The following is a 27,635-nucleotide window of genomic DNA, read 5'->3' as shown; positions in this document are numbered from 1 at the left end:
ACCAGCAAAGGACTCCTTTCTTACAGATGGGGGAGAAAAATGGCTTGTGCGTTAAGGCAACAGACTGTACCAGCCAAAACCTAGAGGTCTCAGGTTGGGGGGCTTCTACAGGAAGCTTAGCTCTACCAGGATCCCCCTGCGGAAGATAGTTGAACACCTGCTATGCTAGACACATGTCTAGTCTGTTTTATTCTTAACTGCTTTTGTTCTAAAAAATATTTTATTTTGCTTTAAGAAGGCTGTCCGGCCAGTGGGGACTACTGTCATTGCTCCTGGAGGGAGCAGAACAGCAGGGTGTGAGGCTAAGTCAGGCCTGCTGAGGTAATCACGGTTGATACACAGGAGATAGCAGCCAGGTCCCAATCTAATTAGGAAAATCGTTTTTTCTGTCCCAAGAACAATGACTGCTTGAGGCCTGAGAGGCAGAGCACCCAAACGCAGTTAGTCCAGTAACTGATATGGCACATGATGATACCTGGTCTATTTTCAGTGCTTAACAGCTAAGCAAAAAGGCTAATTGTACTCAACTGAACTCAAGTCTCTTGCTTTTGGGGTTGACATGGAAGCTTTCTTGCCCCCATCGCTTTCTTTTTAAGCATGACGTATTGTAGAAGAATCTGATTTATAGGCTTGTGTGCTGTCACTTTTCCAATATCTACTGAACTTGGTTGGCTTTCATATCCTCAATTATATAAAAAAGTTATTGTTCCTGAGGTCCTTTTTACTTCAATCCCTTATTAAAAGTTCCCAACATGTCTTCCTTTATGAATGGTATCTCACAGCTAAATTGAGATCACTAAGGCCTTTGCCAGAATGCCCTTGGATATTCAGAGAGGTCTGGAATGCAAGGAAAGAATATGTCAAACAACGCAGACTGATTGGCAAACATTGCAGGGCAGCAGAACAACAATGATCTTATCTGGAACAACTCATACATAGTGGTCTCTCACATTTTCCTCAACTCTTTCCATTTAAGTAATCTTCAAAAATGCAAGACTAGAAACATTTCAGTACTGTAGAACCTTCTTAGCAACCAAAACATCTTCCCCCAGAAAAGTCTAATGCTCCCACTGGGGTTCTGTCTCACTAATTTTTTTTCTTGGTGTATTGACTCATGAGCATCTTACACACCAGGATTCAGGTGCGAATTCATCACAGGTGAAATCCTGACTCTACTGAAAGTCAATGGCAAAACTCAGAGCCAGGATTTCATACCATATCCCTGAATGAAACACAAGCAGAGCTTACAATAGAGATTGACAAAACATACCAATGTCCTACAAAAATGTGTACACATACAAAACAATAATATTACTAATATTTTGCAATTCTCTAGGGCACATTTTAGCCAATAAGCATTGCTCATGATTACTACATAGAAATAAAACAGAAAATATAATATTATTGCATACATCAGAATCTATAGACTAACTCCACAACAGTTTTAAGAGCAAGCAAGCTTCTGTGGTATATAGCTTTCAACTGAAGAAGGTAGAGGGAGGAAATAGGGAAAAGTCCTGTTAAAACAGGAGAACAGTCATATCAAATTTTCAATACTACTATCAAAATTCACAGCTAAGTTCTGTTCAGCTATGACAATTCACTTTTCATGATCACTATGGTACATTCAAACAGCATTATTCATGCAATGGATCTAAAAGCTTGCTATATATTGTAATTATTTCACCCACGACAGAAGTGAAGATATTACCCATGTGATGACAACTACTAAGTCCACCTAAATTTGCCAAGAGGAATTTAGGAAGGTGAAAAGTAATTGCCTGAAAATATGGTCAGAATACTCCTATTCTTGGTCCCAAGCACAGACATTTTACATAAGAATGACCATACTGGGTCAGACCAAAAGTCCATCTAGCCCAGTATTCTGTCTTCCGACAGTGGCCAATGCCAGGTGCCCCAGAGGGAATGAACAGAGCAAGTAATCACCAAGTGATCCATCCCGTCACCCATTCCCAGCTTCTGGCAAACAGAAGCTTTAATGATCACTAGAAAAACAGAACCTCCAGCAGCATGGTGGCCCAACATCATTATGCTACGCACACTGGTTCAGTACCAATTCAGATGGAAGAGCCCCACCTGAGTTGCCAACACCCTTTCCTGCAGAAACCTAGGGTTTTTTTGGAGGTGCTCCATTCCAGCACTGACCACACTCAACGTTGCTCAGCTTGTGAGATCTAATGAGGTGGAATAGCTGCAGGCCTTTGCACTAAACATTTAAGATCAAATCATAAACTGCAAACTAATCTAAAGTGACATGAAAGAAGTTACCCACAAATCCTACTCTGATCATTGAACAAGACAGAACCAATAGTGGTTTCTAATATTTACAAGTTTAATGTGGCTAACGTTGTCATGTGCACTTACCTTTGTAAGATGGTAGATAGTTATATCTACTTGTTCAGGGACCTTTTCTCTGAGTGAAAAAGCTGTTGGTCAACCATAAAATACCTAAAACCTACAATCCTAATGAAGTGTGGCCTCACACACCTAAATAAAGAGTGATATAAACATTTTAAAAATCCTATTAATCAGCATTGTTTTTTTAAGAATTTATGTGGTTTTGAAAGGGGAAATTTAGATACAGACTAGTATAACAAAGTAAGATTAATTTTGCCATGCAAATGCAACTACCTCTTATGTAATAAAAAGGTGTGTTTGTATAACAAATATTTTCACACAATAGGCCAGTGTTTACTAGTACTCTTTCAGAATACAAGCACGTCACATTCAAACAGGTTCTTAAAATGGACAAAGGAACTCAACCTACCGCTATAATATCCAGTGTGTTATCACAGACTTTGCGGATCTCAGCATTTTTGTCATGCATCAGGTCTATAAGATATGCTGGAGCCTCTGGGAAGAAATGGCTAAGGATGTAATGCTGGTTTTACCACAGGTTTGGCCTCTTCCAACTGGCATGAGGAACTGAGTATCACACTGGGGAATTATCCACAGCATGTGAGAGCTCAGCCTTTTTTTAATGGTTCATGTGCTAAATAAAGAGATGTAAATTCACATACAACTTCTAATGAAAATGAATATATATTTGTTTTATTAAGAATATATTCTCAATTTTGTCATGGGAAATGCTGCCATTCGGACATCTTTTTACAGTTTACATTTTGTTCAATTTCTCTAATTGCTGTGGCATAGCTTAGTATATTTTCAAACCTTAAAAAGCTACAAAATTTAAAGACTGATTTGCAAATTATTTATCCTAGGTAAGAATGTTCAATTGATGCATGTTTGTGGTACAGACTACAGTATTTTTAAAAGTCTGATCTTATGTGGATGTTTTTCAAATTGCATTTTTTGTGGCCGTGTAGATATAAAAACATCTGAGTTTTTCTTAAAAACAAAAGGTTAAGAGTGGAGGTATTTTAATCAATTAGATTACAGGATGTATATGAATTTAAGATCAAGGAAATGAAGGATGAAGTACTGAATTCTAAACTAAGCAGCATCCTAAATGCCATGGTGGGGGTGTAGGTGAAGGAGGTAGGAGAGAGGAGGGAGAAGAAGTGATAAAGACTGGCTGTTGTAATGACAATGGAGCATATCAATAAGCTGACAATGAATTGTTCATGAAGCTGGGCAGAAGTGAGGAGAAAAACTGCAGATCAGTACCCATCATGTTTGGTCTGTAACAAACCAGCAGCAGCTTTATTTAGAATTTTCAGCAGAGAAGACAATTAAAAAGTTAATTCTGCCTGCCTGTGTATGTTGCTTTAGCTTTAAGTCAAGGTTTGGATCCAAAAGAACCCAATTATATTTCCTATATATCATCTCTATTTTGATTTCGTACAACACAAATGATTTCGAATAGAAAATAACGTTGACTTGTATAATTGTGGGAGATTTTGATCAGATTGATAGTAAATCAACTAAAAGATTTATCTACTTTTGAATGTAAATAAATTCCAGAGAAATTTGTGGTCTAAACCTTAGTAAACAATGTGCGCAAGGAAATGGTTATGCTGGATGTCATAAATACATACACACAGGCAGCAGGTGTCAAGTTATAACACAGGCAGTGAAATCATTTTGTGAGAGAGGGAATGTCCTTTATCAGACTTGGATGTACGAGATAGATTTGTACACAGCTCAATGCCTAGGCTAGCTCTGAAAATGTTCTTCTTTCAACTTCCATCATCATTTTTACTTGCTATAAAAATGTTGACAGCTATCCCAAAATACAGGGTGCTACAATGTTTCTACAAGATTTCCAATTGAATGGTTCATCATATGAAAAAACAATAACTGTTGATTTACACACACACACATATACACCCCACAATAAAGACTCAAATTCAAAAAACGATTCTGTTTTCTCTCAGCATGAGCCGACAGCTTCCTGGGGGAAAAGTAAAGATAAATATTTGGCAGACCTGGTCCAACGTTACCAAGCATGCAATCACTTCAATAAATCCCAGGACACCTCAAACTCTCCAGGCGGACTAAGCTAAGAGAATGTAACCTGGGTGAGTTAAGTAAGAGAAATATGTGCTTAGGGGGAAGCAGCTTTTGCAACAATGAAGTAGAGGATGATACTGGCCTGAGGGAATATTGTCCAAGTTTAAGAATTGGTATCCTGCAACTTTCTAGAACAAAAAACAAAAAATTTGATATGACAGAAAGGGGATTTTCCACTTAGCTCTGGAAGAGCCAGAAATATCAGATTTTAAAGCTGTAATACCTGGAAAAGATACTGTAGGTACTACCATCAATTTTATATAGCACTTAGTGTGTGCTAGGTGCTTTATAAATATAATACAGAAAAGATCTGTGACACGAAGCCCTGACTCTCAGGTTTTGAATCAGGCCCCAGTTTAAAACAAAACAAGAGAAAACAAAGAGTGAGATGATGATGATGACTGGAGAACAGGAGTCTAATTAAGGTCATGCAAGTTGAAGAAGGTAAGTGAAAAGGCAAAAGGTAGCAGAGGCAATGGGGTCATTAGCACAGAAAAAGAGGAGAGCCAGGAATTGAAATCAAAGAGGAGAGATGATGGGAAGGAACCAGGAGAGCAATACATGACAGCAGCACTGAGGATAAGAAGGTAAGAGTTGGAGGACACATGCTTCTAAGGGGGAAAAATGGGGATCGGGGAAAAGAGGAAGAAGAGATTGGAAGCAGCAGACATATGAAAGAACAAACACATTTTTCTTCTCCATCTGAACCCTCTAGAAGTAAAATCATGGTAACTAAGGCACCTGCCTTTACAGATGGAAAGTTACAAGAACTATTCCCATTAAAATATTTCAAACATTTATTAAATAATTTTCCTGTACAGTATGTGGCATATACATAATACAGTGTGGTGTGGCACAATCAAGTTTATCAACACTCATTTGGAATGGCCTATGTAAAACATGCCAATAAAACCTTTAAACTGCACTATGCCATCTTATGGTACTTGTATACCTGTCTTATGTCTATAGTGTTCAGCCACTGTTTCAAATTCAATTAATTCTAATTACAGAGAAATGGTGGTTTAGAAAACCATAGTAAAGCTTTGACACATGTAACAAATTCTAATTATAGTAAGTTAAGTACTGTAATTTGAAACGTCTGGCCTTTATAAGAGGATACGGGTCTCCTTGATGATGACGTCTCTGGTGGCTTGATGGAAGACCATCTGGTAAAAGACATAGATGATTTGGCAGACAAACTCATCATCTTCCTGCTGAGCTGCAAAAAGAAAGAAGTATTTCCTCAAGTCTCCAAGACAGAGCACTTTGCTATTGTACATTAATGTTTCAAGAGTTGTGTTGGGCTCTCAGGAGAGCCAAGGACTCTGGGATTTTTCTGGTGGCTTATATATACCAGACAATCTCTGCCAGTGTGCACAGAACTTTTAGGACCTGATCCAACTTCCATCAGAGTCAACAGAAAAATTCCAATTGACTTCAGTGAGAATTAGATTAGGATGCGAGAATCACAGAAAAAGTAAGTTCACTAGACCATGCTCATTGCCATTTTGCTATTAATGGAATGACATCAATGTGCTTTTCATTGAAGACTACCTACTGCTATCCTGCAGACTAAAAAAAATGAATGGTGCCACCTGGGTCAATTAGAAACTACTGATGAAAATCAGGCCTGGAACAAATTCAGTAATATACCATTTAGAAGTTCAATGAGTGCTGGAATAATTCCAGATTTGGCCAGCATAGCAGCACAGGAGTCGTCCATAGATACAGTTCCAATCATGATCACCACTTCCAAGACAAGGTCATCTTCAGCAGAACCTGGCAAACAAAACAGCAGAGAGCTGGGTATTTAAGAAAACACTTTGCTGAATCCTTGAATGTTCTTATTCTTACTTAAGGTATGTCCAGACTACCTGCCGGATCGGCGGGCAGCAATCGATCTATCGGGGATCGATATATCGCATCTCATCTAGATACGATATATCGATCCCCGAACCTGCTCCTGTCGACTCCGGAACTCCACCAGGGCGAGCGGTGGTAGTGGAGTCGACAGGGGAGCCGCGGCCATCGATCCTGTGCTTACGGCGCAGGAGGTAAGTCGAAATAAGATATGTTGACTTCAGCTACGCTACTCCCGTAGCTGAAATTGTGTATCTTACATCAACCCCCACCACCATGTAGACCAGCCCTTATAGACAGTTCTAATTTTCCAAGAAGCTAACATTATGCTAATTAATACACCCAAAAGATACTAAAGCAGCAAAACCCAATACTGCAATAGGATTAGAATATGATACCAAAAGATACTACAATTGGAAAACAGAATATCATGGAAGACTAAACCACTGTTAGCACAGACCTGGTTTTAGTTTATCCTTGAGGTATGGAACCAGTTTGTACTCTTTCAGCACAAGCTCCCAGTCCAGGTCAGGTAAGGTCAGATTAGCCAGTGTTCCAAGGCATTCTATCACAAATTCTTCCTCTTCATCATTAGAGATTTGAGCTGCTAAGTCACCAACATAATCCTAAAAAAAATATATAGGTGGGTAATTAGTAAAAGTACTGCACATGAACAACATGGGATTTTGAAAGGTTCCTATCTCAGTCAAAGCAAAACTTATTTTCACCAGAACATTCAAAAGGCACATCTCCTGAATGAGGACTATTTTCAAGCCAAATTTAATTCAACACCTTAGTTGCAGACTAGTTTTAAAAAAATGACAATTTCCCCACTTCTAATTCTCTGAATCTTTTTGTTCAAGCTTTTCGAGAACATTTACTGTAGGTAAAGAAAAAACACCCACGTATGGAAAATTTCAGCCCCCAAAAGGTAAAAGTTTTAGAAAGCTAACACAAACTGAAAAAAGGGTGTTAGAATAGAAAATGTTATGGAACCTTAACCACAGAAGTGGTTTCTGCTCCCGAAAACCCCCTGAAATGTATGTGAAGTTACCTTATGTGGTTTACATCTATGGATTTTACTAACTAGTGGTGCATGACAGTTAAAAGATTTGATTTCATGCAGTATCAACTTTATTAAGAGATTTGCCAATTAGAATTTTAACTCATTATTTAACCCAAATGTTTTTTTTATTCTAAAATACAAATTCTTTTCCATATTTCATTTTAATGAGTATGTGTAATTAATGCTCATGAGATTGCTGGACAAGCAGCGCAGCCCTAGAGAATTAAGTTGCTCAAGAGTTATTAAGTAGCAAGAGATTCTTCACATTGCTCTTGAACCTTGATTTGAAGGAACCAGCTGTAACAGGGAAAGAATACTTCAATCTGTCCTAGATTTCTCTGTTGAGAACAAGGTTTAAGATTAGTGTGTTTTTGAGATGCGTATACTTGTATGTTTTTGTACCAGTGACTTAGACATAAAAGATTCTACATTGTAACCAACCACCAATTCCTTGAGGCATCCAGAACCCCTTTAAAATACCAACTGAACCAGCTTTATAAAAACACGGAAATGCTAAGTAATAGACGAAACTCAAGGGTATAAAATAGTTTGTTTGTAAAGATAAAAGCCAACCCATCTTTCAAGCAGCAGCAGCACTTGAACGCCAAAATCCCTTCCAATGCAAAGGGATAGAGGGTACTGAGAACGTATAGAGAGTGCTTACAATAAACAGGTTTTTAGTTGGCTCATCATGTTGTGAAATGTTCCTGATCATCTTCATCAACAATGGATCCTTGAACTTCAGAGCTCTCTTCATTAACAGCTTCAACCCGTTTCCTGAAAAGAAAATGGTACATGGCAAATCTCCCAGATCATATTAAAGCTAGAATCAAGTCTTTTGCAAAAAAATTGAATTTTTTTCTTATTAACAAGGATTAAAGGACAAAGGGAAATAATCCAGACAAAGCAGAATCTATTTTGTTCTTTCTGGCCATTATTAGAGGGACAAATTTCACCCGAATAAACTCCAAGATGAAATATAAAACAAATATATAATAGCCAATATCTCAATTATTGAATATTAGGACTCATCACCATAACAGAAAACTGAACTAAATAGTTCAGTTATCAATTATAACTTTAATAGAAGCAACGCACGTGCTAAACCTCTGCTCTCACCACTACTATGACTACCCCAATTCTATGTGGCCATCCCAAACTCCTGCTCTTAATTTTCATGTCAAATTCTCAAACACCTGTCCGTCTTAATATTGGTAGTTTGAGGAGATGAGAGTCTGGATAGATTTCTTGCAAAGGTATTTTAAATAGAGGTACTCATATATGACAGCCATTTTGCCCGGTGGAGCTGGCAAAGGCTATAAACCAAAGCACTCTTAGTACATGTCTAGGGAGCAAACAAGCTCTTACCACACTTTGGACACTACAGGAATAACAGAACTTTCACCAGACTCAATCATTTGATATTGTGGGCCAAATCACTGTCTTACTGATGTGATTTTTTGGGACAACCTTGCCTGTCTGATATTAACAATTACTTTTTTATTTTTATATAAGTTTTTGTATGGACTATTTTTCTGTGACAAAGCACCAACAAAGGAAGCAGCCCTCAGGCTAGTCAATATATAAATAGCCCTACTGAGAATATAGCAAAGGGTTAGGTCTGATATGCTGAACAAATCAGCAATGAAAGATGATTATGCAGCAGCAGAAAACCTGTTTTCATAAAAAATATCTCCAGTCAGAAAGAGAAAATGAGATGCATACACAAAGTTGTGTCTAAGTTAGTGAAAAGGTAAGTTTTCCATAGCTATAACTCTGAAAGGAAATTATGTAAAAATGGCATTATTGTACTGCTTGGTTATCTTTTACTGATTCCAGACCAAACAGGCTTAGTTTGCAAATAAAAAAAGGTTGTTCTCTAACTGTGAGCCCTGCCAACTTGGTCTGGGTTCTGAGTGTCAAACTGGGTTCTTTCCGTCTCATGTATACTCATCACTAAAAAACATCCTGCAAACTAAATTATTACCTCAGTGACACTTGTGCAAGTCCACTGCCTTCTGTGTGGTTTGCACATGTATAACTGATTGGAATTTAGTAAAAATAGAGTTCTTGATGCACAAAAAGGAATAGAATCCAGCTCACTCTGTTTTAGAGGTGTTGGCACTGAAGTGATAATAGGACTAAAAAACAATTAAAAATTATTTGTTCAACTACACTTGACAGAGCTTGATGCAGAAATCACTGGTTAAATTCTATGGCCCATGCTATGCAGGGGACCAGAATAAATAATTGTTCTTTCTGACCTTAAAATCTATGAAGCAGTTGCCACTGAAGTTAGTAGCTAGGATTCTGAATACATACAGGGAGCAAATGGTTGATTGAGAATGTGCCAGTTTTACTGTGTCATTTCAGAGAAGAACTGTACTTTAAAACTGTGAATCAGCACAGGAAGTTCAGGAAAAGAGAGCAGCTTTGGAGCAATCGCATGAAAAGTAAGCCTGTTCATACTACGCAGCTTGTAAACACCAGCTTTGAGGGACATAATCTTAAAATAGATCAAATTGTATCTTTCCATTAAAAAATAAAAATAAAAGAGGCCCTGTGTTACTTATTCATGTCTGGAAACAGAACCCCAGTTGCCTGTAGGAAGATTTTGGGGTGAATTCCATAAAGAGTTACATTCATCCCACATAGTAAGGGTCAGGATAAGCATAAAGTTTTCAATACGCTAGTCATCAGTGATTTCATTGAACTGTTCACCACAGAACTGGAGATACTATAGCTCAATAGGGGGATGAGTGACATTAGGAGTTGACCCATCTGTGCACATACACAAATGTTTATTATATATGTGGTCTGAATGTTTTTCTGCTGTCATTAGTTGTATTACTATTACATTTGCCAACAGGGTGCTACGCACTGACCCAAAGATATGCTATGAAGCTTCTGCACACTTACCTTCACAGATAAGCTGCACATTTCTCTTGTTAGCAGCAAGGTTAATGCAGAAGGAAATGAGCTCCAGGTCAATGCGTTCATCAGGACACTCAAAGAGCATCTTCATTAACTACCAATACACACATGAGTCATTAAACTTTCCAAAGCATGAGAAAAAAAACCAGAGCAATATTCTCAAGCCAACTATGCTAATCTGAATACTTTTCATATTCAGGATCTCTACATTTGCTGCCAACTTGTAATGGTGATTAATTTGGAAGGACTAGGGTTTGATTATTTGTGGACAGCCAGAGTTACTAACAGTTAAGAATTGCAATCACTTGCCACCTTTTCTAAAATAAACGGAGTTTGTTAGATAAATTCCAGTGATAGGGAGATAATGTATTGTTTGTGAATGGTTAAATTCCTGTGAACAGTTTAAAATCTTGTATACTAAATTATTCATCCCATGAAAACAGAATACTTCTGTTTGCTTAATAGAATAAAGCACTACAAATGGTTGTTTTATTGTATAATAATCCTACTCTTGCTATTTTGAACTGGCTAAGTCTACTCCGCTGCCTATCTCTAAACTTACTCCTATCTATCTGCTACAATGTGTCCTTCCCTGTCTAAGCAAACCTACTATCCACTGCACTCATTGCTACTGCCATGTACTGCAGTACTGAGCCAGTGTCTCCTTTACTACAGCCCCACTCCTTCAGTAGAGGAAAAAGGACACCTGGAGTAAAATACACATTTCCCACAGTCTGCTCTAATTGCTGTGGTGCATGTTAGTGACTCCGCTGATGATGCTACAAAGAACCAACAGCTAGCTGCCATTCCATATCATTTGTTCCTATATACTCACTGGTCTGTCACAGCTTACATATCAACCCTAATTTTGTCCATTTTAAGTCTGCCTTAATTTTTTACAAACAGCAAATCCAATATATAAATAGCATCCAAACATCAGTCTATTTCTCAGTCTTCACTTTTCACACCATGCTGTAGATTTGGTTCAGTTACTGACTCAAAAGGTAGATCACCCCTACTGCAGCACCAACCCCAATTCTGTAGTGCATCAGTCTCCCATGTAAGCACTGACAAAGCCAGACTACTTAGCTTGCAAGACCTATCAGAATCACAATGCAAGGTAGCATGGGTACAAGACTGGATAAAACAAATGCACTTGAAAAGAGGACAGATACAGGGGCAGTAGATATAATGAGTAGATCTCAGTTGGCAGCAGGGGTAGGGGCAGGGAGAAAGAACTGAACTGTAACTGTCAAAGCAGTTGCACTCTTGCCCCCTAGTGGTAGCACCTTGGAATGGTTAAGTACAAGATCGAGTGGGTATCTACCAAAACATATATTCAGAGAAAGGACAATTAGGAGGCATCAGTACTGCAGGTAAATCCTCCACAGATAATCTGTTGGAGGAAGTTATCTGGCAATAGATAAATACACAATCAAGTTGTCATTCCAAAGAGGCTGCCAAATTAATAAAAACACATTTAGGTCACAATAGTGATTAATATGTGCTCTCATTCATATATAAGAGCTGTCGATTAATTACAGTTAACTCACGCGATTAACAAAAAATTAATCGCGATTAATCGCACTGTTAAACAAGCGAATACCAATTGAAATTTATTAAATATTTGTGGATGTCTTTCTACATTTTCAAATATATGGATTTCAATTATAACACAGAATATATATATATATTCTGTGTTATAATATAAATAAATAAATAACTTTTAGGGCTTTCACAAGGTGATGTAAAAGCCATTGTTGATTTCCTCCTTATCTTAAGTAAAGGTTAATCAGCCCTGATACTCACATATTACAAACATGAATTAACCAGCAAAGTCCTATAGAAAGTTCAGCAAGTAGGGGATGTGACCTTTCAGAAATTACCCTCCAGAACTTTCATTTTAAAATCCCTTCAAATTATTTATATATATTTTAAAACTGAAACGTATTCTATGCTCACTGAATGCAAAAATCTATGGAAATTAAATGTTGAACGTACTGGGGTCAAATTGTCATTACTGAGCTACTTCTCTGTAAAAAGAAATAAATATACTCCAATTTCAATTAAACCAGTTCAAATTTTAAAATAATAGTTTTGTATGAACTCCATGTTTCCCATTATGTCTTCATTTAATTTGATTGCTCCTCGTGCCACTTCAAAAGGGAGCGTAATTGCTGCCAAATAGGAAATATTAAAATTAAATTTGTTCTGCTTTTACTATGTCCATTGTCATCTTTTACTGATTTAACAGGAAGGCAGTAAAAAGGCTGCAGCATGTGCAATGAAGAGGCAGTAGTGTTCAATCAGACAAGTCCCATATTGAGTATCAGATACCACAGACCCAGGACTGAAATCACTGTGTCTAGACTCTCTGGCACCTGACTTCACTTATTTACCAGTGACCAGAGGCCAACCCCCACAGCTCTCTGTTCACATACACCTCTGTCCAACCCCCTCCTCAACCCCAATTCAAACATCTTTGAATGATTATGCCAGAACTGCATGCCTCAGGAATCTCTTCTGACTGGTTACTCCCTAACTCTGCTGTTTGAAGTGATGCTCTGGTTTCTGAACTTCAGCAGATAATGGCGGACAGGAGCAAAGGGCGCTGTCAAGAGAGGACGTTTACCAGCATTAAACTAAAAAGAAGCTTATAGATCAAAGAGGAGCGAAGCAGGACAACCGTGGTGGAAAACATGTGGGGAGCTGAGGAGATCCTTGTACACCGCTCAGTGGTAAAATATTAAATATCACCATAACATCACTGCCTAATCATGCTCTTTGATTGGCCAGGCTATTACCAGTATATGCTTTTATAAGCATCTGGATGGCATTTGCACCTATTTAAACAAAACACTCATTGCTAAGGTCTAAACAAGAATGAACTGTTAATACTCACTTTTAAGTGGAACTACAATAATGCCTATTAACTCCTGAAATCCACAAGGATGCTTACCTGGGAAAATGCAGCCCCTTTCAGATAATTTAAAATGTTCAAAGGAAAGACACAGGCAAACAAACAGACCCAATGGACCTGCAGACTGCAAATGTGACAGAACCAAGTCCCAACCCTTTGTGCAGATAGGATGCACTGGCAGCTCTGCAGAGGTGACACTCACCATGCAATGGAGCAGGATAGGGCTGTTGTGCCCTATTTTGGTCACATTCACTAGCCTCTCCTATCCCGTCCCAATGGGTCAGTAGAGGAGAACCTTCCATGAAGGAGAATTCAACTAACTCATCAGCTAGCTTGTGCTCTGATCTAGAGCTTTACTGGGGTGAAAGGGAGCGGATTTTTCACTGAACAGGGGACTACGTGGGAAGGAGAAGTGTATTCTGCCACCTGAGATGTGCACCAATAGCCCACCAGTACACACCCAGATGTGGCCTATTGCTAATGGAGTATGGTTGGCTCCTTCATTTGACATTAAAACAGAGTTAAATACAATCTGGGGGAGTGGTAGAGTGACCAGATGTCCTGATTTTATAGGGACAATCCCGATATGTGGGGCTTTTTCATATACAGGCGCCTATTACCCCTCAACCCCATCCCCATGTTTCACACTTTCTATCTATTCACCCTAGGAAAGGGTGAGGGGCAAAGAAGGGAGGGGATCACTTTAAAATGTTCATTTCTCCCCTCCTGTCCCAACCTCTCTCCCTTACAATTAGCTCTACACACCAGCTGCAGGTGTACAGATGTTCATCACAAAGGACCAAGTGGCAAATCACAGCGTGGCTTTGGATGAACAGGGTCTTCAGCCATAGTCTAGTATAGGATTTAATGAGCACGGTAACTGTTCATCATGGTCACAGATGGCCTTAAAGTTTTGCTAGGCTTTATGAGCCAGATATAAAGAACAATGAAATTAATGGGAGTCTATTTACTACAACAGGCTTTGAACAAGGGTTACAGGCACAACTTTGAGCAGCCAATGCCTATCAGAACAAGCATGTTAGTTAAATATTATTGAAATTTCCATGGTTTTTATATTTGGCACTAGGGGCTTTTAAACCATGCCCATATTTCCCAAAAATCACATAATAACTGAGCCCTAAAGTGCAAAACAAAGCCTCTGGTTTTGGTGGGTGACAATTCAAAAGTGGTGGGTTCTCTGTATCATTTGGGCTTCTTAGCATACAACTTCATCCTGTGGCAAACACAATCTACAGGATGTTTACAAGAGTATTTTGCAACATACACTTGCTATTCCCATCAGATCCTCCTTCCTCCCCCCTGACTTGGAAGAACATTACAACTTTTACCATGACAAGAAATGTTCTGAAAACTTTCCATGGCAACTTCCCATCATGGATATGCTTGATGTTTAAAAGATGTTTGGCAGGAAAGAGAACAGAGTGGTGCAATTCTAAAAAAAGCAACCAGAGACCTTTTTACACTTACGAGATGGAGACTCTATCCTCAACTCTAACCTTAAATCAGTACCCTGAAAAACTGACTCATATAGTTGTTTAAAAGATCCAGGCTATTTTTTTTAATGAAATTTTGTTTATTTAGTCCCTACAGACAGTGAGAGGCACCAAACAATCCTTAATCTAGAAGGTAGGTAAAAGGTATTTCTTTCCCAACTACACAGTTTTCATGTGTCTTTTATTTAGTGGGACTGTAGTCAGAGCAGAGATAGTCCATGCAGTGATGTAACATTTGCTTGGCTGGTTTCCAGCTCATACTCTGTAACATTGCAGAAAATGACGTTCTGATACTTAAAATGGGATTGGAAAGGAGTATCTTTTGAAACTGCAAAAAGCAAAGCTCTCCAGGACATATACAGTAATTATATAGGGAACCAATTGTCATCTCCCTTTAACATAGCTAATCTTCTAGTGGTATTTTCTGGTTGCTTACACCCTTGGCAATAAGCTGATGTGCCTTATTTGCCAGCAGCACTGACAAAGTCTGTCATCTATTCCTTCTTAGAAAGTCTGCTTAAAGGTAGTCTGAATGGTTAAGCTGCATTATTAATAGAGGCTCATTGTTATTTGACTGGAAAGAAACATGGTTGTTCCCATTATCACCTGAAGGTGTCACTGTGACCTCTGCTACCGGGAAGGCGACAAATAGAATGTTTGTGGTGGAATGCGTCTAGAAGGAAAACACATACCTGTGGTATACAGTCTGTGTAGGCAAACATCGATTTAAAGCGGTCGTCCATGCTTATGTGATACAGAACACACATTGCTACCTGTCTGTAGCTTTCATTTGCTAGGGAGAATAAAAAACACAACATGAATTTATATGTCAACTAAAATCTCCAACACTGTAGTTACTGTACATTCATTCCTATTTCTCCACTAAAGTCTAATTCTTTAATTAAGATAACTATAATAACACTTTTTAAATTCTCTGTTGCTTTAACAAGATTATTTTTTATTAAAATGTGTGACACACATTGGTATTAGTGAAAGATGTTGGACTGACAGCCCGAGGATTAGTCTTCTATTTATCCACCGATCATACACAGCATAGGCAACGGCAGTGCCAGCTTCCTGCACAATGTTATCGGGGAATGTACGTTCATTCCTACTATGCAGGGATCCACCTTCTATGACTGAAAGGGGAGTTCAGTCTCATTGACCCATCCAAACCGTCTCTCTGCCAAGAATGTCAGCAAAGGAACAAATTAAGGCCAACTAGGGTGTTGATGTGGATGCCAAGCTCTGAGAACTAACTTTTTCCACATACATAATGCTATCAGAGAGTTTTCTATCAGTGCTGGAAATAAAAGAATGTAACAGATGAACAACTGCAGTAAAACTGGTTATATAAAGTGTCATTTAAGCATTTGTGAGGTGCAGGAAGGCAACTGAACACAGGTTAGATAAACACAAACACATTACAAAGAAAAGAAAATTTAGTGTTTTTGGATTGACAGGTGTGACATTTTGGAGATCACCCAGACCAATGAGGGGTTCTGTCACCGTCCGCCTTGTAGCTTTAACTGCCTTAATGCTGTGCTGCTATGGCTCAGAGCTCTGACACCAGTAGACAGCCTTCAAGCATAAAGGTTTCACCCTGGCTTGCACCGGCCTAGTTACTCCTTGCAGGGTCACCTCAACCTCCCCGTTAGCTCCCGAGTCTCCCCAAGTTCTTAACTACCAGACATTTGGACAGTTCCCATCTGATTCATCACCCCTGAAGAGGTGAAACCAGCTCCCAGTCATCAGTTCACTTTGGGGGACACACTCCAGATGGTTTGCACACCAGTGATAGCCTTCACTTCAAACCCCTTCCCTTTTAACAAGGTTTGCAGGGTTTTTTTTTCCCCTTTCTTCCAGACTATATTAATTCATGGTTACACAGTGCAGGGGAAATTCCTTATGAGCTCAAGACAGGGATTTTATTTTCAGTTTCAATGACTTTCCATGTAGCAGTCCATGATTGTTCTTCCCTGGAATGTAGGACACTTGGTGCTTGGAGTTAGTTTTGTGTAAACAACTACCCTGGGAGGTGCCCCTCCCTGCCTGATTGCTTCCCGACATTGTTGTGAGACGATGGTGTTGATGCACCCGTGTTGCAATTACAATGTTGTACACACATATACATGCATATATTCATAACCATAACCTGTATACAGCTCTCCTAATGACCATCAAGTTCAGAACATTACAAGCTTTCTTAAAAGACTTTACTGGACATATCTTTATACACAAACAACATTGTATATAACCCATTGATTCAGTTGCTTATTCTTGGGGTTCAGACCCCCCTTTCTTCCCTTGCACTGTCTGGACCCCGATTGTCACAATGGGATACATACTTTATCAAGTGTAATATTGGTGATAGGCGGGATTAGTGAATTTCTCTGAAAACTCCTATGGATTAAATCAGGATATATAGCAGCCACCATTATGAAGTCAACATTTGCCTGCAATTACCACACAAGGTTATTTGAAATGCCACAATTCCCCCTATATTTAGAACAGGAAATAGAAGTGGGACCTATGCGATAGCTTGGCAACGTGTTGATGTTTTAAGATAACCATCATAGTTAAACTCCTCCCACTAAGTGTCATTATGAGGGACCTAGGTCTCCTTTATCAGATCAGAATATTGTGCCTCCGCTTAATGATTTGTCCTAAAGCAGCGCATACATTTGCCATTACTTTTAAGATTAATTTATAAAAACAACATGAAATCCTGTCAGTGGTTGCTTTAAGAAACTCACCATTTGTCAAGAGACGCCGTGTTCTTTCCTCTGCTAAGCATAAGGGAAATTGATCCCTCAGATACCATTGGGAGATAATTTAGCAACAGCTGTCTTACCTTGCAACCTCTGGCCCACTTTAGAAACAGTACTTTTCTATAGTAACTGGGGAAAGAATCATGTCCAGCTTTGGAAATAATTCTGACTAATGCTAAGATAACACAATGAATATGTTGCAGTTGCGAAGATGTAACCTATGCCATTTTTAAGCAAATATGGCAATTTCTTCTCGTCCATTTTTTATTTTTCTCTAATAGAGACAATACATACCTCACCAACCAGTTTCCATGGAGTGAAATTGTAAAGCCAACTACAATATGAAAGGTGCAGGGCCAAATAGCTATAGATACAGCTACAGGCTTTAAAAAGAGTGAGTCATGCCATCAAGTATCAGGGGGTCAGAATAAGGAGTTGTTTAAACTGCTCTCAGAACTTCCTTCCCCATGTCAGCTTAGGAGTCGGATGTCTGACTTGTGTCTTGCCTGGCCCACACAGGAACTTCCAAGAGAAGCAGAGGATGATGGATCCTCTAAACCAGTGGTTCCCAAACTTTGACAACCTGTGAACCCCTTGCACTAAAATGTCAAGTCTCGCGAACCCCCTCTTAAAAATGAATATTTCCAGGGATTTTCTCTTTTACCTGAGTATAAACTATAAAAGCAGTGACCTTGGAAATATAAAATTTGTTTTTATGACATGCTTATTAGACACTATTTATTATAAATTATTTATCATTACAGTATTTTTATTACATTAGGAAAAGGGCAACATTCTTCCAAGATCTCACTTTCATACTTATCACTTTGAATAAGCCTGTTATAAGACAAGGCTCCTATGTTTCATCAAGGAGTATCAGATATGAAACAGCATGAAGGTATTTAAGAAGTCAACTCAAAGAGTTCTTCCTACACACGCATTCAGGTCTTGAGCAGTCCAGGCAAACAACACACGTTACAACAAAGCTTAAACTTGTTCCTCATAATAATTTTAAAAACAAGATTAGCTGCCTATTTAATTTTAAAAACAGCAAAAAATATCCATCTCCCTTTCCATTTCTTATAAAGAGTCTTGAAGTTTAAATCTCCTCAGTGTGATTAATATGCTTGCTTTGATCTGCTTAGCTCTTGGAAGTCCAGGGGCTCCGGGCTGCTGGTCCCGTGCTGCCTGGGGTCCCTAAGGACAGCTCTGTCCGCCATTAGGGAATTTTTTCCCGAGAACCCCCTGTAACATTTCGTGAACCCCAGTTTGGGAACCACTGCTCTAAACAAAGGCCTGGTCTACACTATGAGTTTAATTCGAATTTAGCAGCGTTAAATCGAATTAACCCTGCACCCGTCCACACAACGAAGCCATTTATTTCGAAATAAAGGGCTCTTAAAATCGATTTCTGTACTCCACCCCAACGAGTAGCACCAAAATCAATATTGCCATTTAGAATTAGGGTTAGTGTGGCCGCAATTCGATGGTATTGACCTCCGGAAGCTATCCCACAGTGCACCATTGTGACCACTCTGGACAGCAATCTGAACTCAGATGCACTGGCCAGGTAGACAGGAAAAGCCCCGTGAACATTTGAATTTTATTTCCTGTTTGCCCAGTGTGGAGAGCACAGGTGACCACAGAGAGCTCATCAGCACAGGTAACCATGCAAGCCGATAATCAAAAAAGAGCACCAGCATGGACCGTACGGGAGGTACTGGATCTGATCGCTATATGGGGAGAGGATTCAGTGCTAGCAGAACTTCGTTCGAAAAGACAAAATGCCAAAACTTTTGAAAAAATCTCCAAGGGCATGATGGAGAGAGGCCACAATAGGGACTCAGATCAGTGCCGCGTGAAAGTCAAGGAGCTCAGACAAGCCTATCAAAAAACAAAGGAGGCAAACGGTCGCTCCGGGTCAGAGCCGCAGACATGCCGCTTCTACAGCAAGCTCCATGCAATTCCGGGGGGGGGGGGGGGGCGGCCACCACTACCCCACCTATGACCGTGGATTCCGAGGAGGGGGTAATCTCATCAGCCACACCTGAGGATTCTGTGGACAGGGAAGAGGAGGAGGAGAATGACCTTGCAGAGAGCACCCAGCATTCCGTTCTCCCCAACAGCCAGGATCTTTTTCTCAGCCTGACTGAAGTACCCTCCCAAGCCAGTATCCAAGACCATGACCCCATGGAAGGGACCTCAGGTGAGTTTACCTTTTAAAATATAAAACTTGTTTTAAAAGCAAGCGTTTTTTAATGATTACTTTACCCTGAAGACCTGGGATGCATTTGCAGCCAGTACAGCTCCTGGAAAAGTCTGTTATCGTGTCTGGGGATGGAGCGGAAATCCTCCAGGGACATCTCCATGAAGCTCTCCTGGAGGTACTCCAAAAGCCTTGCCACAAGGTTTCTGGGCAGTGTAGCCTTATTCCATCCTCCATGGTAGGGCACTTGATCACGCCATGCTAGTAGCAATTAATTTGGCATCATTGCATGACAAAGCCTGGCAGCGTATGGTCCCAGTGTTTGCTGGCATTCAAGCAACATCCGTTCTTTATCTCGCTGTGTAATCCTCAGGAGAGTGATATCGCTCATGGTAACCTGGTTGAAATACGGGAATTTAATTAAGGGGACAGAGGTGGCCATTCCTACTGGGCTGTTTGCCTGCGGCTGAAAAGAAATCCTTCCCTGCAATTAGCCAAGGGGCGGGGGGAGGGGGAGGAATTGACCCTGAGCTTTTCGCGTTTGGCTAGCAGGGATCTTCCCTGATACCAGCCATGCAGTGGAGGAGGGGGGAGGGTAAAGCGATCATCCCAGAGAATTCATGGCGGCGGGGGTGGTGGTGTTAGTTGGGTTTCTGCAGGGATCTTCCCTGATACCAGCCACGCGGTGGGGGGAGGGATAAAGCGATCATCCAGAGAATTGGATTGGGGTGGGGGGTCTAGTTTGTTTTCTGCTGCTGAAGGTTAACAGGAAAACAGCAGCACTCAACGGGCTTTGCTTGGTAAGTGGGAAAGGAGGGCGCAGAAGCCAAAAGACAATGGCCGCACGCAAGCCGAATTCTGTTGCCCGGACCTGCGTCTGTGATCTCTAGCAGCAAAGCCACAGGCACTCAATATTAAGAGGCAAAATGCGACCGTGCACAGAAATCACATGTGCTATGTAATGTGAATAGTGTTTTTTACCATGAAAGATTATAAGCATTGTTCTGTAAAATGTATCTTTTTAAAAAATTCTCTCCTTTTTTCCCTCCCTCCAGCAGCTGCAAATTTTTCAAGCCTCCCTCCTCCATCCCGAAGGCTATCTCAGATGAGGCGTAAGAAAAAGAGGACATGAGACGAGATGTTCGCGGAAATCATGGAATCCACCCGCAGTGAAAGAGCTCATCTGAATGAGTGGAAGGACACGGTTTCAAAGTAAAGGAAAGATGCCAGTGAATGTGAGGACAGGAGGGACCAACGTGAGGAGAGGAGAGACGCTCGAGATGAGAGGTGGCGACAGAAAGATCAGAGGAGGCAGGATGCAACGCTGGGGCTGCTGCGTGAGCAAACAGACATGCTCTGGCGTCTGGTGGAGCTTCAGAAATGGCAGCAGGATCACAGACTGGCGCTACAACCCCCCTCCACATGTTCCATAGCCTCCTCACCCAGACGTGTAAGAACGTGGGGGGGGGGGGGGGGGAGGCTCCATGCACCCTCCCATTCCACCCCAGTGCACAGCCCAAGCAAAAAGCTGTCTTTTTTTAAACCTTTTTTTAAGAGGCCTTTTCCTTCCCACCGATCCTCCTCCCAAACCCCACCTGGGTTTCTCTCCCTCTTTTTATAATCAATTAATAAAGAATAAATGATTTTTAAACGATAGTGACTTTATTTCCTTTGAAAGCAAGCTGTGATCGAAGGGGGAGGGTGGGTTCCTTACAGAGAATGAGTCAATAAAGGGGCAGGTTTTCATCAACGAGAAACAAACAGAAATTTCACACTGTAGTCTGGCCAGTCATGAAACTGGTTTTCAAAGCTTCTCTGATGCACAGCGCTTCCTGGTGTGCTCTTCTAATCGCCCTGGTGTCTGGCTGCGCGTAATCAGCAGCCAGGTGATTTGCCTCAGCCTCCCACCCCGCCATAAAGGTCTCCCACTTACTTTCACAGAGACTGTGGAGCACACAGCAAGCAGCAATAACAATGGGGATATTGGTTTGGCTGAGGTCTGACCGATTCAGTAACGATCGCCAGCGACCTTTTAAACGTCCAGATGCACATTCTACCACCATTCTGCACTTGCTCAGCCTGTAATTGAACAGCTCCTTACTCCTGTCCAGGCTGCCTGTGTATGGCTTCATGAGCCATGGCATTAAGGGGTAGGCTGGGTCCCCAAGGATAACTATTGGCATTTCAACATCCCCAATGGTTATTTTCTGGTCCGGGAAGTAAGTCCCTTGCTGCAGCTGTTTAAACAGAGTAGTGTTCCTGAAGACGCAAGCATCATGAACCCTTCCCGGCCAGCCCACGCTGATGTTGGTGAAACGTCCCTTGTGATCCACCAGTGCTTGCAGCACCACTGAAAAGTACCCCTTGCGGTTTATGTACTGGGTACCCTGGTGCTCCGGTGCCAAGAAAGGAATATGGGTTCCATCTATCGCCCCACCAAAGTTAGGGAATCCCATTGCAGTAAAGCCATCCACTATGACCTGCACATTTCCCATTTTTTTTTCACTTACTTAATTGGCCTCTCAGAGTTGGTAACACAACTCCCACCTGTTCATGCTCTCTGTATGTGTGTATATATATCTCCTCAATACATGTTCCATTCTATATGCATCCGAAGAAGTGGGCTGTAGCCCACGAAAGCTTATGCTCTAATAAATTTGTTAGTCTCTAAGGTGCCACAAGTACTCCTGTTCTTTTTACATTTCCCAGAGTCCCTACCTTTCGTAGCAGCACCTCAGTGATTGCTTTGGCTACTTGCATCACAGCAGTCCCCACAGTAGATTTGCCCACTCCAAATTGATTCCCGACTGATCGGTAGCCGTCTGGCGTTGCAAACTTCCACAGGGCTATCGCCACTCACTTCTCAACTGTGAGGGCTGCTCTCATCTTGGTATTCTGGCGCTTCAGGGCAGGGGACAGCAAGTCACAAAGTTCCATGAAAGTGCCCTTACACATGCGAAAGTTTCGCAGCCACTGGGAATCGTCCCACACCTGCAACACTATGCGGTCCCACCAGTCTGTGCTTGTTTCCTGGGCCCAGAATCGGCGTTCCACAGATAGAACCTGCCCCATTAACAACATGATCTCCAAAGCACCGGGGCCCGCAGTTTGAGAGAATTATGTGTCCATGTCCTCATCACTCTTGTCGCTGCGCTGCCGTCGCCGCCTCCTCGCCTCCTTTTTCTGGTCCTGGTTCAGCATAAACTGCACGAGAATGCGCGAGGTGTTTACAATGTTCATGACTGCTGTCTTGAGCTGAGCGGGCTCCATGCTTGCCGTGGTATGGCATCTGCAGTGTTCACCCAGGAAAAAAGATGCAAAACGGTTGTCTGCCGTTGCTTTCATGGAGGGAGGGGTGAGGCTGTACCCAGAACCACCTGCAACAATGTTTTTGGATAGCTATGGGATAACTACCCACAGTGCAACGCTCTGGAAATCGACGCTAGCCCCGGTACATGGATGCACACCACCGAATTAATGTGCTTAGTGTGGCCGCATACATTCGACTTTATACAATCGGTTTCCAAAATTCAAATTCTGTAAATTCGGATTAATCCCGTTGTGTAGACATACCCAAAATAATGAACTAGACTAAAACTGGACCAGATTCTCAGCTGATGGAAACAGGCATCGCTCCAAAAAAGTCAGTCAATGGGACCTATACTGGTTACACCAGCTGAGGATCTGGCACACTTATGTTTAACAAAAATGACAAAGCTTTTCATTCTCGTAAAAAACCTTTACTTCTAGTAATCGAAATTATGAGCTGGGACAAACAACCAGTTAAATCTTTCCTTTGAATCTCAAGTGCTATTAAGATAGTTGCAGCTTATTTCAGTGGTTTTCAACCGGGGGTCCGCAGACTATGTGGTTTTCAATCGGGGATCCGCAGACTATGTCTAAAGGGTCCACAAAAGGTTGTCGGTACCACAGAACAGTGATTTTCAACTTGTGGTCTGGAGACCAGAGGGTCCGCAGACTATGTCTAAGATTTCCAAAGGGGTCCGCACCTCCACTCGAAATATTTTAGGCATAGGCAAATGAAAATAGGTTGAAAATCACTGTTCTAAACAACAGAATATATAGGTCTTGTATTCTTTCACTCCCTTTCCCAACTCCTGTTAAAGAGCCGGTAGAATGTGGAGGCAAAGGGTTTCTTGTGACTCTCAACACAGCCAGATTTACACAAGCAAGCATCTGTGGCACAGAGAGTTTCATACCATGCCTATAGAGCACCTCAAGCAACATGTTAAATTATATTTCCAACCTGTCCAAAAATTCAGAATGGATCCAGCTATTCAACTTAAGTAGAAAGTGTCTAAGGTGCTACAGTAATGCCTACTGCACCTGATACAGAAAAGTTCAAAAGACGCATGGAGGTGGCAGCACTACACAAATGCAAGAAGCATGAAATTAACAATGGCTGAAGAAAAAGGAGAATTAAGGAGGAACCAATGCAACAAAACAGGGTTTACAGAATCCAGAATTCCAGGCTTATTAAGTATCTAGACATTGGGGAAGGGAGGCAGAAACCAAAAACTAACCACAACCATCTTACATTCTATGGCTACTTTAGCACTCTGCACTCACCAGTATTAGGCATTATTTTGGGGTTGGAAAGGAAGGTTTTTGGGAGCAGGACTTACTGTCTCTTTAATACTTTAATCCTTTGTATTTTCTTAATGCAAAAACCCTCATACATTATTACTGTTGCATGGTTAAACCTTCACTCTGTCCCTCTTGTGCACATCCATTTCAATACAATCTTTGATGATTACGTAGAATTTCTCAAATTCTGAATATAACGGGATATGATTTTTTCTACATCCTTATGTACAGTATGTAACCATGTTATTAAAGACTATTATAATACACATGCACAAAGGGCTGGAACTACAGTTGCCTGTTGAACTTTAACTTTGTGGTCTTCTAGCTTTTGAGTTCTTAATGGTGCAACTGTAGTGCTGTGAGACCATAATTTTTTGCATTTAATTTTCCAGGTTTTCTTTTAATTTTCTTTTATTTACCTATATTTGTAAAGAAGGGACAGAAAAAAATGAAGGAAAGAATTTCAGTCTCCACAGCTTCAAAGCTCTGCTGGTTTGCCAAAAGTTTCCCAGAGGTCCATCACAAACACTCTGAGTGTAGCTCGGTAGGAATAAACAGAACCATTGACCACCTTACCACTGACCACTATTGGTTCCCAGGCAAAACAGCAGCAGGTCAAGAATCAAAGGGTTGAATGCTGCAGGAAAGAGGCTGAGGAAGAATGTTTTGACTGGAGAGGTCATCCATCAACACAGCCGGCACAGTTTCAATACCATACTCAGATCCAATGCTTTATTCGGTGGGCTCTGGGACGCTGGCAAATCAGTTCAGGTTAGGATCAGCAGGCCAAGTAACCTGGGTATGAACCTTAAAGGCTTGAGAAGAGGCATTGCAATTGTAATCAGGACAATTCACTTGTGTGTGGGTATCAAAGAGATGTTAAAAGGGATTAATAGACTAGGCCAATTCATTTGTGTTAAAAAGAAATCAAGGAAGATGCTGTGTTTATGTTTATGTCTATCTATATCTTGTAACTCTAATTACCTTTACATTAAATATGCAACTATACTCAATTGTTATTAGCTCAAAGGCCTGTATTTAGTACTTGGCTGTATATTCACAAGATGTGTATATACTGCATGAATCAAATGAATATTCCTATATTGTCTTCAGCTTATCTATCCCTGTTATAATGAATAACCGGGAATTGCCTTGTGTAAATCACTGTAGCTGAATTACCTGTGTATGCATAGGAAGTAGAAAGTTACCCTCAAAGGGTGGGTTATTATTAGGGTTACCATATTTCAGCGAGTAAAAAAAGAGGACGGGAGGAGCCCCGCCCTAGCCCCGCTCCCGTCCTGCCCTGGCCCCGCCCCCTCCCACTTCCCGCCCCCCCAGAACCCCCAACCCTCCCCCCCGCTCCTTGTCCCCTAACTGCCCCCTCCTAAGACACCCCCCCCACCCTAACTGCCCCCCAGGACCCTACCCCCTACCTGTACCCTGACTGCCCAAAACCTTATCCACCCCCCCCGAGAAAGCCCCCCCCGAATTCCCGACCCACCCCCCCATCTCTTGACTGCCCCCTCAAAAAACCTCCCTGCCTCTTCTCTAACCCCCTGGCCCCCTTGTTGTTGGCCTTCGCCTAACGTCTCTGTGAACTTGCTCAGGAACGGCCTGAGCCGCTCGTCCCGGCACGCTGGGGAGGAGCTCCAGACTACCAGAGGCGATCTGCGAATGCACGGAGGGAAGGAGTGATCTCTGCTGCATAGGGGAGGAGGGGCTCTCTCTGGCTGTCGGAGCCCCATGTAAGTGGCACCATCCGGCCGGCTGCCTTGTTAGCCGCGCGCGCTCTGCGTGGGGGGGGGGGGGGGGAAGTCCGCACATTTACAAATTCCCCCCGGACGCTATTTTTAGCTCAAAAAGCCGGACGTGTCCGGGGGAATCTGGACGAATGGTAACCCTAGTTATTATGGGCTTAACAAAGAGGAATCTTCGGGCATGTGCTGTGCTCGAAACACTTGGCAGCCTGTTTCAACTATAAAAGAAAAACCTCGAGCACGATCCTGCCATCTCTGATCTGCTGAATTTTAAACAGGGAAAGTTTGAGCCACTGGACGGAGATCCCCAAGTAATTACTTGGGATGCCCCAAAAGATTCGTGGAAAGAATCTAACAGATGCTACATCTAAGCCACCATTTGGGCTCTAATCTTTTGATTAGAGAGATTTATTGCAAACTAGCAGAAGTTAACATCACTGCTGTCATCCTGATCTAGACTCTGAAATTGACTGTAATGTATATGATTCACTTTTCTTTTTTTATTAATAAATCTTTAGTTAATTTACTAAAGATTGGCTACAGCATGGAATTTGGTGAGATCCTGAAGTATATTTTGATCTGAGGTATGTGGCCAGCTCCTTGGAGTTGGAAGAACCTAGCATGCGATTTTTGGATCATTTATCACAGAAGTCCAGCTTTTCTGGGTGGTAAGCCAGGGACGGATTGCCAAAGGGGAGACACTTTGTGACTCCATGTTAAACTGGTGTAGCAATACAGGAATACTCATTTGTTGCTGGTTTGGTTAAATCTAATTGTAGAAGAGGGGTGAAAACATTATATACTACCAGTGTGGGTGTGTCTGTCCTAAGTTTGGCATTCTCAGCTGTGATCCACTCGAGGCCATCCAAATGTGGCCACCGTAGCAGCATGTGGCCACCAGGGGCTTTTCTTACTGCCACAGCCTCCTGGGCTGTGATGGGGGGGGGGGGAAGGGAGAGAAGAGTGGCAAAGTAGCGGCCCCTCCCTGTTGCTCCTGGATGTACCACCTTGGAGTTGGTTACTGGGGTTGCCAGTAGGGGTTGGACCCTGCCCCCCACCAGAGATACCTGTGGCACAATGTTGGAAGAGCAGGCAGCCAGTGAATTCCTCAGCTTTCCAGGGGCAGTGGGGCTCAGGCTTTGGGCTTCAGCCCTGGGGAGGCAGGCAGGCAGGCAGGCTCTAGCCATGGGGCTTCAGGCTCCAGTCCTGGGCTCCGGCTGTGGGGAAGCAGGCCTCAGGCTCCAGTCGCACAGCTTCTGGCTCCATCTCCAGGCCCCGTCCCCTGTCCACGGGGCTTTGGAATCTGCACACAGGCCTTCAGGCTCCAGCCCACAAGTATTTTAGGAAAAAATATGAGCGCAACCATCAGCAACAGTTGGTGGCCACACTGAGGCCACCAAAAAATTTGTCCTGAGAACCCCTGCTCTAGGCAACATGACAGGCTCAATCAGCATATTGGCAAATACTGGAGACAACGTTTAGCTATCTTCTTTTCCAGTGTCATT

At 41.6% G+C, this 27,635-nt stretch overlaps 1 protein-coding gene across 3 annotated transcripts in view; it reads right to left on the bottom strand.

The window, feature by feature from the left end:
- Window positions 1-27,635, bottom strand: part of KIFAP3 (kinesin associated protein 3) — a 153,010-nt gene that overhangs the window by 78,792 nt on the left and 46,583 nt on the right. For all 3 annotated transcript variants that reach the window (XM_054038175.1, XM_054038174.1, XM_054038173.1), the window contains exons 11-17: window positions 15,481-15,581; window positions 10,340-10,448; window positions 8,085-8,197; window positions 6,815-6,980; window positions 6,148-6,273; window positions 5,615-5,713; window positions 2,789-2,874 (exon numbers count right to left, since the gene is read on the bottom strand). In XM_054038175.1, coding sequence (XP_053894150.1) covers window positions 2,789-2,874; window positions 5,615-5,713; window positions 6,148-6,273; window positions 6,815-6,980; window positions 8,085-8,197; window positions 10,340-10,448; window positions 15,481-15,581 — 800 coding nt within the window. The remainder of the gene's footprint in view (window positions 1-2,788; window positions 2,875-5,614; window positions 5,714-6,147; window positions 6,274-6,814; window positions 6,981-8,084; window positions 8,198-10,339; window positions 10,449-15,480; window positions 15,582-27,635) is intronic.

This window comes from Malaclemys terrapin, chromosome 8 (genome assembly GCF_027887155.1).
Source record: "Malaclemys terrapin pileata isolate rMalTer1 chromosome 8, rMalTer1.hap1, whole genome shotgun sequence".
NCBI lineage: Eukaryota > Metazoa > Chordata > Testudines > Emydidae > Malaclemys > Malaclemys terrapin.
This window is presented reverse-complemented; position numbering and strand designations above follow the sequence as displayed.